The following is a 9,641-nucleotide window of genomic DNA, read 5'->3' as shown; positions in this document are numbered from 1 at the left end:
CTGGGCCGATTGGCGGCCCAAAGTTCAGTTGTCCGGCGGGCTGGCGGGGCTGGCGGGACCGGCGGGGCTGGCAGACACCGGACACCGTTCCGAACGAGATACGCGCCGCGCTCGGATTAATTACACTTCATCGCGCAACGCGCTAATGACACGCGCCAGCGATCGCATCGGGAAATTTGTTTTCTCGTTATGGGAACTCCGCGGCCTCGAACGTTTGCCACTTGACCGATAGCATCGAACTGCATGTCGAAGTGCCCCCTTCGATATGAATCGGTACGGCATCGAGATGGGGCGTCGGTAGGTCACGACGTGAGGCCGGACGGACGCCCCCCGTTCCCATCAAGGGGCTCCTCTTCTTCGAACGTTTCAAAAGGCCGAGCGAGCCCCTCCCCCCTCTCGCAGTCGCACAAGAAGCAATGGACCAACACTCGATAATCAATGCAACTCGGACTGCGGTCACTTATCAAAAACAAATAGCAATTCGAAAAAAAAATGTATTTACCAAAAAGAACGAAGAGAACTTGAAGAAAATAGCAAGCCATGAGACATTAATGCCTGCACATTGTGCAGCGAGAAGGGCGGTTGCAAATTCGCGCGGTGCTCCGCAGTGCTCCTTTGTGGGATGCGCCATATATCTCGCAGAGGAGGAGCATTATTCGCAGGGTGGAGTGGATATAGTGCGCGCCTGCCGTTAACGTCCGAAGGGCCGGGGAAGGGGAAAAAAAGGCGGGTAAAGGCTCGGCCGTGAAGGCGTCTAGACACCATATACCCTCGCTGTGGAGCCCGGCGTACACATGCCCCCGTACACATGCATTGGCAAACTCCGAAACGTTATTTCAAAAAAGGTTCACACACATTGTGTGCTGCCGTGGCCCTGGCTAGGCGGCACGGCGGCACGGCGGTACGGCCCGACGGAAGAATTTCGCCCGGATTCCTGCCGTGAGTAATTTGCCGCGCTAATTGGCCGTTTATTGAGTTTCTTTCGAGCGGGCAGCACGGCGGGGCGGGGCGGGCGAGGCGACCGCGGGACAGACCTCCCACCTATGATGTCGTTAGCGCGCAATTAATATCGTCACAGCGTTTTCCCCGTAAAGATTGGACAGAGAGAACAAAAGTGGCGAAACAAGAACAACAAGGCCTGCACCGCTCGCACCGCTCGCACCGCTCGCACGGGCGCGCGATAATAATTTTGGTGGAAACAGTAGCCGCGCTGCGTCTAACCCAACCCAGCCTAAGCTAACAAGGGCGGTTGCGCAAAAGTCATGAAAATCAAACAGAAGCTGGCTGGACCAATTCCATTACGGCTCAAGGTGTTCCCGGCTCCCACTGCACTGCACGCGTGCTGCCGCGTGCTGCAACACACACACACGTGGGCAGGCGAGTGTGTGTAATTTTGAGCCGCGCTGGCCGGCCTAACTATGCTGTGGTCCGAAACACGTAGACGACGGCGAGATGGTGGCGATAGCGACACATCGGCGGGAAGTGCGAGATCGCCAGCTAGCAATACCGCAAACGCACACCACCACCACCACCACCACCACCAGCACTACCACTGGCCTAGCGTGGCCTTCGCGAGGGGGCATCGGCACAAATCTGTGGTAATAAATCCGACGAGCCAGCCAGGCAGCACCAGCCTCCCAGCCTTTATGCGGCCCTTGGCCTCCGCCAGGCCTCCGCCAGGCCTCGAAGACCCCCTCGTTGGTCTTATTTAGCCGGCTGGGCCGTCTACGGCATGACTGCGGCGCGGCCTGCCGGCGCCGAGCCAGGGGGTAGCAAAGTAGTACATTTTGCCTACTGCCTGGGGCAGAGTGATTCTATTAGAAGCCTTAAAGGCCCTAAAGTTTAGGGGACTTTAGGGGTCTTTCTAAGGGCCTTTGTCCTTATGCCGCACGCACGGATCCGCGCGAGGTGTTCTCCTTCAAAACCACAGTGGTCGCTTCGTCTGAAGAATTCCTCCACCACGCAAGCAACACAGAGAAAATGAGAGAGAGAGAGAGATGCCGGAAGTGGTCGTTTTGTCTCTATCGGCGAATCATGTCGTTCTGCCCAGGTGCAGTCAGCTCGCGCCGCGCCGCGCCCGCCGGCGTGAAAGAGAGGCCTCGCGAGGCGCCGACGCCCCGAAGCCGAACGGGGGGGGGGGGGGGGTTGCAAGGCGTGACACTCATCTCGTCTTTGTTTGCAGCGACCGGGAGGAAGCGGCGACAGATTGTATCAGTGCCATTTTCTGATGAGTCTGGCCTCCGTTCCGTTTCGGGGCGGCACGGCGGCACCCGGCACGGCACCCGGTAGCGGAGAGGCGCCCGCCGTCTTGTTTTCTCTGAGATAATCGCACTCGAAAAAAAAACCAACAGCGGCGAAAAAATGACTTTTACTCTTTGGGGAGAAAACGTCCCGGAGACAATATCAAGGGCGAGGCTGACGCCGTGCCGCGAGGAGGAAGAGGAGTGACTGTATCGACGCTGCCCCCCTCGCCTCTCGGCCGAAAAGGAAAACAAGCGAGCGACCGCAGCGGCCGGCCGGACCACCTTTAATTATCGGACGTGTTTGCATAAATTAGCGTTCATTAGCCGGTGCGCGGGGCTTATCATGACGTCACGAAGCCATCCCGTTGCCGATAGTGCAGCGATAGTGGGGCCGCATTCCGGTGTCGCGCTCGCTCACTCACCTGGGCCTGCCGTCGGTGCCGTCGGCCTGCGCCGGCTGGGTGGTGTCGCGGTCCCAAAGTAATCCAGTCGAGGTGGTGATGCCGGCCGCGCCGCTGTCAAGGCACGCCACTGTCAAGGCCTGCCACTGTCACTCGGCGCCAACGCACACACACACACTCACACACACACACGCGCGCGGTCGGCTCCAGGCTGCTCGCGCTGCGCCTCGACTCGCCACTCCAGTCTGCGCCACACCGCTCCAGCGGCTGCCTCGGCACTGTCCGGCCGCAGGCACCGCAGGCCGCGCGCCCGTCCACGGCGCGGTGGTGGCCCCCCCGCCTCGCCGCGCCCCGCCACGCCCCGCCACGCCCCGCCACGCCCCGCCACGCCCCGCCGCGCCCCGCCACGCCCCGCCACGCCCCCCCACGCCCCGCGCAGCGGCGTTTGCAGTCCGCCCAACCCGCGGACCGCGAAGCAGCCGCGGAGGCTGGAGGGGGTGGGGGGCGCAGGCTGGCGCAGCGAGCCCCGCGCCTCGCCGCCCCGCCGCCCCGCCGCCTCGGCCATCGCGGCAAGAGACCGGCCCGGCCGCGGCCCGGCAATGACCTCTCTCCCCGATTCTGTGCCTTTTGCCTTTTGCTGCATTCCCGGCTCGCTTCCCTCTTCCCTCATCGCGTCTTCATCCTGTTCAAACAGCGGCCTGCTTTGTTGTTTCCCTTAGCCAATAACGAAGCGTTTTGCAAATAGCGCCTATGGCATCGTGATTGCAGGACGAAACTGTTTTCATCAGGGGAGCATCGCACAGTCAGTGATCATGACGTAGCAAATACATCAAGGAAATGTACTTGACATGACATGCAGTGTCTAAATTTGGGTTTGTCAACATTTTGACTACTTTGTGGGGGCGATGCTCCGAAGTGGGGCTGAGGGATTCCCAAGGTGGCACTAAAAAGAGGAAGGTCCTAAGAGTGCCAGCAGGACGTTTGAGGGAAGGCCTTAAACAGCTATTTGACGCAGTGGTGGCTGCACAAGGGCTGCAGGGGTTATACTCGACATCATGACAACTTTGTGAACGCGGGACCCCCATACTAAGTGTAGCATTCCCGAGGCGGGGCATGAAAGAGTTGGGTCTGGAGAGTGCTAGAATGTTGTGTGTGTAAGGGGAGGAGTAGCTTGATTTTGAATATTTAAATAAATCGAGTCTTCTTTCTTCTTCTTCTTCTTCTTCTTCTTCTTCTTCTTCTTCTTCTTCTTCTTCTTCTTCTTCTTCTTCTTCTTCTTTCTTCTTCTTCTCTTCTTCTTCTTCTTTTCACGACTACCCGGCGGGCGGCCCCTTCGTTGGGCCCGTCGCTGCGCGCGGGGTATCGCCGGCCCGTCGCGGCGTATCCGCGGCGTATCTCCGCTGCCGCTTCACCTCGCGGCCGCCAGGTGGCGCCACGGCCCGCGGCCTATGCGGGGCCCGACTCCGGGGCCCGACTCGGTGGCTTGACTCCGGGCCCCTGCTTGTTGCATACGCGGCAGGGGCAGCGCGCCAGTGGCCACCAGTGGCCGCGCTGGCCGGCCGTTCGGTGCGCCAGATTACGTGGAAAGCCATAACTGACTATCGGAGCCAATGCATGCACGGCCAGGCCAATGATTGCGTGGTCGGCCAGCCCCGCTGGCTGGGGTTGAGGGGTTTGCTACCTCCCTTTTTGTTTTCATAACGCGGTTTGGCCGGACGGCGCACGGGGCTCATTAGGCCGAGTCAGGCCGCAAGCCGCGGTCGGACAGAGAGAGAGAGAGGGGGGGGGGGCTGCAGGGATAACGGGGGATCAGAGGGCTCAGCGCGGCGCTGGCTGGCTGCTGCCTTTCCGGCGGTACTTCGACTAAGCCGCCCAGATCACAGCGGCCCTTCCGCCGCTTCCGGTGCGGACGGTGTTTCCGGCAGGTGGAGTGGAGAGCAACTTTGGCTGCGGTGGTCACCGCCCAGCCCAGCGACCTCGCATCCCGCATGTTGCAGCCAGTGGCAGACCCAGACCCGGCCTCAGTACAGTAGCCCTTTTTGCCTTCCTTGCATACCGGGCATCCAGTGGTCAAGGATAGCTAGGGTCCCTTTGCCCCCTTCCTTCTAGATAGCAGCCTGCCAGGAAGGTGGCCGCGGTGAGGCGAGTAAGAAGCGAGCGCTGTAGCGGGTACGGCTGCCTTAATCTCGCCTTGGCCTTTCGAGGGTCGCGTAGCGTAGGCCTTGCACGCGACGTCATGCTCCACCATGGTGGCACCACCCCGCGACCTCTGCTGCATTTCGTTAACATTTCACATCCCTCTCTCTGCTATTCAGGCGGAAGGACAGGGCCGCTGATTCCCCCCCTCCCCCCTTTCCCCCCTCTCCGACACCATCACCGCGGAGACGCGAACAATCTACTTCGCCATGAAGCGACCCATAAATCATACGGGGGTCGCAGGGGCGAACACGGCTGGCGAACGCGAGGCGTGTCGGGGCTGCAGTCAATGATTCTCCGCGCTGTCGCCTGGAGCCTGGGGCCCTTGCTGGAGCCTGGAGCGCGGACAAGACGTCCTGGCCGGCTTCCAGGGGCCGCGCCGGGCTGGGCCGACTGGGGTGCCGCGCACACTCACGCTGGGAGCAGGGACCGCAGGGTGCGGATCCAGAGGGGGGAGTGCTGAACGATTGGGAAAAGAGTTTCAACTTTTGTAACATCGCGAACCCCGGAATCCATCTCTGCCCTTGAGAGTTGCCATGCCTCGCCCAGGAAAGGAAGGGAGAAAGGACAACGCGATGCTTTTAGCTAAAAATTAAAACTTTATTGATGATATTTATGACGCTATACAAAAATACTGTGTCATCCACCTACACCTAACGATAAAGATGTGTTTTGAATCTACGACCGAAGGAAACATTTCAACAGGAAACAGGAAATGCCATACAAAAGTCATCCCTTATACCACACAGCACTTCGTTTCCCAGATTTTCACAAAAACTACTCACGCCGAGACATGAGGCAATCCGGAAACAGTGCATCCCAACGTTGCCAGCAACGACGTCTTTACAACTAACAATTTTACTCGCAAACTATTTCAGTCATCTCTTCGCACCCGAAACGAAACTCACCTATAAAGTTCGACTTCACGTTTAGAGCCCATTTATGTACACAAAGGCGGGCGTTTATCACTTTATTGTCGAATGAAGGTGGGGAGTGATAGATAATTGCATAGAAAAGATAGATTAGAAAATTTCTATGGAACAAGAAACTAAAGTTCGTAACTATGTACACAACGATGTATGGTAACGATATGATGTTGCACGAAAAAAAAGACTTTATAGGGGAAAGGATAAATTCGATAGCTGCAATCGAAAATCCAATTCCAACCATCAGAAGCTGGTTGCTACGACCGCGGACTAGCAAACCCCACCTGAGTTTTGTCCCCTACAAATGTTTGGTCGTGGAAACCAGCATTCAGTTGTAAAGGACTTTCGACAGCAGCTATGAAATTCAGCCTCCTGAACAAAGTTGGCAACTAGAACAATTTCGTTCTTTTCTCACGGAAAAAGTGACTTGATCGCATCGTCAAACGAAGGAACAATAACAACAGTGACGCTCGCACAGTAGTGAACGTCCGCATTTCGAAGAAGCCGAGACCCGCTGGTTTGATATGCCTGTTGATTCTTATTTCTCCCTTCGTTGCGCTTCGCTGCGGGGGCACCATTGCCGTTGCCTGTCCCGGCCTTCGACAGTGTGCCCGCGATGACGCGCGGCAACGCGGGCAAGCCGATTGTCATTCCGGCAGCCCCTCCGCCGCTGCCTCCGCCTCGGCCGCCTCGGCCGCCTCCGCCCAAACACGACACAGCCAAATTAATTTTCAGCCCCGGACGCGTACAGCTTCGCACGCGCACTGTTCCGTAAAATTGCAAACGCAAAACGGGGCGGCCAGAAGGGGCCGCACTGCTGCTGTGTCTGCTAATCGCCGCACTTGGAAGTGGAGTCGGGGTGGCCGCTTGCCGCCGCTGGCGGAGCTCCGTGATGAGCAGCTCGGACGGTCGGCCGGTCCCTCGGCCGGTCCCTCGGCCGGTCCCTCGGCCGGTCCCTCGGCCGGTCCCTCGGCCGGTCCCTCGGCCGGTCCCTCGGCCGGTCCCTCGGCCGGTCCCTCGGCCGGTCCCTCGGCCGGTCCCTCGGCCGGTCCCTCGGCCGGTCCCTCGGCCGGTCCCTCGGCCGGTCCTGGGCAGCGCTGCGTGTCCTCTTGCCAGGACTTACCCTGGACTTCCAGAACTTCCAGGACCACCGTGACTTTTTCAGGACTCCTAGAACTTCCTGGACTCCCAGAACGGCCAGGGCTTCCGGGACGTCCTGGACCCCCCGGACTGTCAGCAGGTCCGCCAGGACGCGGGTCTATCGGCACCGGCCCAGCAGCAGGAGGTCCTCCATGGACATCGACGATCCTCGCTCCCTGCGCGAAGGGCGTCGTTTGTTTCAGAGTGCTACTTGAAGGGGACGGAGAGCCCGGCCGTGCCGCCCAGAGTGCCACTCACCTGGCCGACTGCAGGGAGTGCAGGGAGATCAGTGAGGGCGAGTCCACGGGCCCCGAGGGGGCGTGGAACAGCAGTTCTTCCTCGGACTCATTGCCGTTGTCAGCATCCTAGTTGCAGAAAACGGTTTCAAAAAAATTGAGACACTAGTATATTTAAATAAGTAAACAGACTTTTTTTTTAAGAACAGAAACAAAACAGTGGACGTACGGGCGTGGGGTGCAGCTTCCGCAGCACGGACCAGCCGGCGTCGGCCTTGTGCCGCGTGGTGCGGGGGCTGCGGGGGCCGCGCGGGCTGCGGGGGCTGCGGGGGCCCAAGCCCAGGTCGCAGTGGTCCAGCCTGCGCAAACACACAAAGCGGGCCACAGGCAGGCGTCAAGCCACAAGTATCGATCCCGAATAGAACGCGACTAAGCAACCCTTTTTCGCGCCCTGGGCATCCGGACTGCGCTGGGAATTGGAAACAGCATTCGAGGGGGAAATCACTTTTAAAAGTCTGCGACCCGACTCTCGCTGTTCCGTTCCATAACGATTTATTATACGCTGTTACGTAAAGGGTCGTTTCACCTTCAAAAGCCGAGCTTTAAAGCCCTACTAGCGGAAAATTCTCGAAACTTTCGGCCTGGACTATTACGCGTTCTGGGATTCAGTGACCCAAATTGTTGCGCAAGTGGTTTCGACGCCGATCTCGGCAACGCTGACCGCAACGAAGCCGAAAGATGAAAGACGCGACTGCCTGAAAGGGAAAGCAGCGCGGGGGCGCGCCGAATTTAATTACTCACATCAGAGCACACCTGGCGAACCTGGCGGCGCTTTGCAATCCGGGGGGCGGCCAAGCGCGGCGCGTGGCCGGGGCGGCACGCAGACGGGGCTCAATCAAAAACCACACCAGTCAGCGCCAGCACGGCGCGGCTTAGCGTCTCCTCGCAGAGTCACGCACAAATGACATCGGAGGCGCTCGAGAACGCTCGCAGAGACAACCAGAAGCGCGCTGCGTTGCTGTGTCTCCTTCTATTGCTGTGTCCAACTTGGCTGGGGTGAGAGAGACACAGTGGCGACATCACTTACTGTAAGAACGGCGTGTCGAAGGTCTCGTACTCCTTGGCCTTGACGTTGGCGGTGCAGCAGTGGACGCAGCCCATGACCAGCGCGATGAAGCCCAGCGACAGCATGCACGTCATGGCAATGATGATGAGCACCTGCGGGCATTGGCAATGAAGCGGCAGTGGCGGTCAGTTACCACAAATTTAGATCCGTCGATAAACAATGCAAAGCACGGTGGGACTCGAACAACCAACATAGTTGTTACGTGTCAATGCCTCTACGCTCTCGCCTGCCAACGAGTATGGATTGCGGCTGGTCAAAAAGGGTTCACTCGAGTCCCGCATCGCGACCGCGCCGACCCCGCATGCCCCGACGTACAGTGCGCACAGCATCGCACGGCGCACGCCCCGATAGGCCGGATAGGCCGGATAGGCCCGCCACCGTAATAGGCGCGGCGGCTCCACAAAGGCGCCATTGTCACGCGGCCACCGTGCCGCGGCGTGGCGTGCCGTGCCGCGGCACAACAGCGGGCTTCTTTATGCGCGGCGCACGCGTTGTCACCGCGTGTCAACACGGCGCGCGGCGACGCGGCCAACGCGGCCAACGCGAAAAGTGAAATTTACTGGAAAGAGCAAACAGCGTGATTTACGGGTGGGTAATTCAGCGTGCCGCCCGCCGGGCCGCCACGCCCGGCGTTGACGCCCTTGTTCGCGTTCGGCGCGGCGGGGCGGGGCGGGGCGCGGCTCACCTGGTTGCTGGAGTAGCAGGTGTCGTCCAGGGCGGGCCGCACGTGGATGGACGGGTCGTCGGGCAGGTCCCGGGGCCGCGGCGGCGACTCCGCGGCGGCCTTGTCCACCACCACGTCGGCCACCGCCCCTCTGGACGCGAAGTCCGACGACAGCGCCAGCGGCAGGAAGCGGTCTGGAAAAGATTGAGGAGAAAAATTGACTCCGAATGACCCCTCAGAAAACAAACATATGCAACAACAAAGGAACAAACTGGGTCTTTCACCCGGTACTCGCCCCGTCCCGAGTCCGGGCCGGGCCGCTCGCTATCGCCGTCACTCTCCCCTACAATGGAAACAATGAGTTGGCAATCCGGGAGCATTAGCCTCCCATGGGTGGAGTGATCGCAACTAATCCGGGAGCATCTATCAATGGGAGACAAAAGTGCGCTCGGATTGACAACTCTTTTTTTTCCTTTTCCAGTGGAACGCGCCTGGCCGTGCCGCGGCGGCACCATGGGCGCTGCCACGCGTGATAACCAACCGGGACGCTAATGCGACTCGGCTGCCGTGGACGCCATCGCCATGCACTGGCCGGCCACCAGTGTACCGCCAGTGGTCCGCCACGCCATCGAGCAATAAACTCCCGAAATGCCCACCCTTCCCGCTGCACCGCGCCCAGGGACGCCGGCCGGAGGGGCGGGGCAAGGGC

The 9,641-nt window shown here is 59.7% G+C and overlaps 1 protein-coding gene across 1 annotated transcript; it reads right to left on the bottom strand.

The window, feature by feature from the left end:
* Window positions 1-6,799: 6,799 nt before the first annotated feature.
* Window positions 6,800-9,346, bottom strand: LOC117646038. Its single transcript, XM_034386683.1, has 5 exons — window positions 8,954-9,346; window positions 8,230-8,360; window positions 7,372-7,501; window positions 7,165-7,271; window positions 6,800-7,082 (listed from the first exon to the last, which is right to left on the bottom strand). Exons 2-5 carry the CDS (start codon window positions 8,340-8,342, stop codon window positions 7,025-7,027), a joined length of 408 nt encoding a protein of 135 aa, XP_034242574.1. The 5' UTR covers window positions 8,343-8,360; window positions 8,954-9,346; the 3' UTR covers window positions 6,800-7,024.
* Window positions 9,347-9,641: the final 295 nt, after the last annotated feature.

The sequence above is a fragment of the Thrips palmi genome, unplaced genomic scaffold (assembly GCF_012932325.1).
Source record: "Thrips palmi isolate BJ-2018 unplaced genomic scaffold, TpBJ-2018v1 HiC_scaffold_19, whole genome shotgun sequence".
NCBI lineage: Eukaryota > Metazoa > Arthropoda > Insecta > Thysanoptera > Thripidae > Thrips > Thrips palmi.
This window is presented reverse-complemented; position numbering and strand designations above follow the sequence as displayed.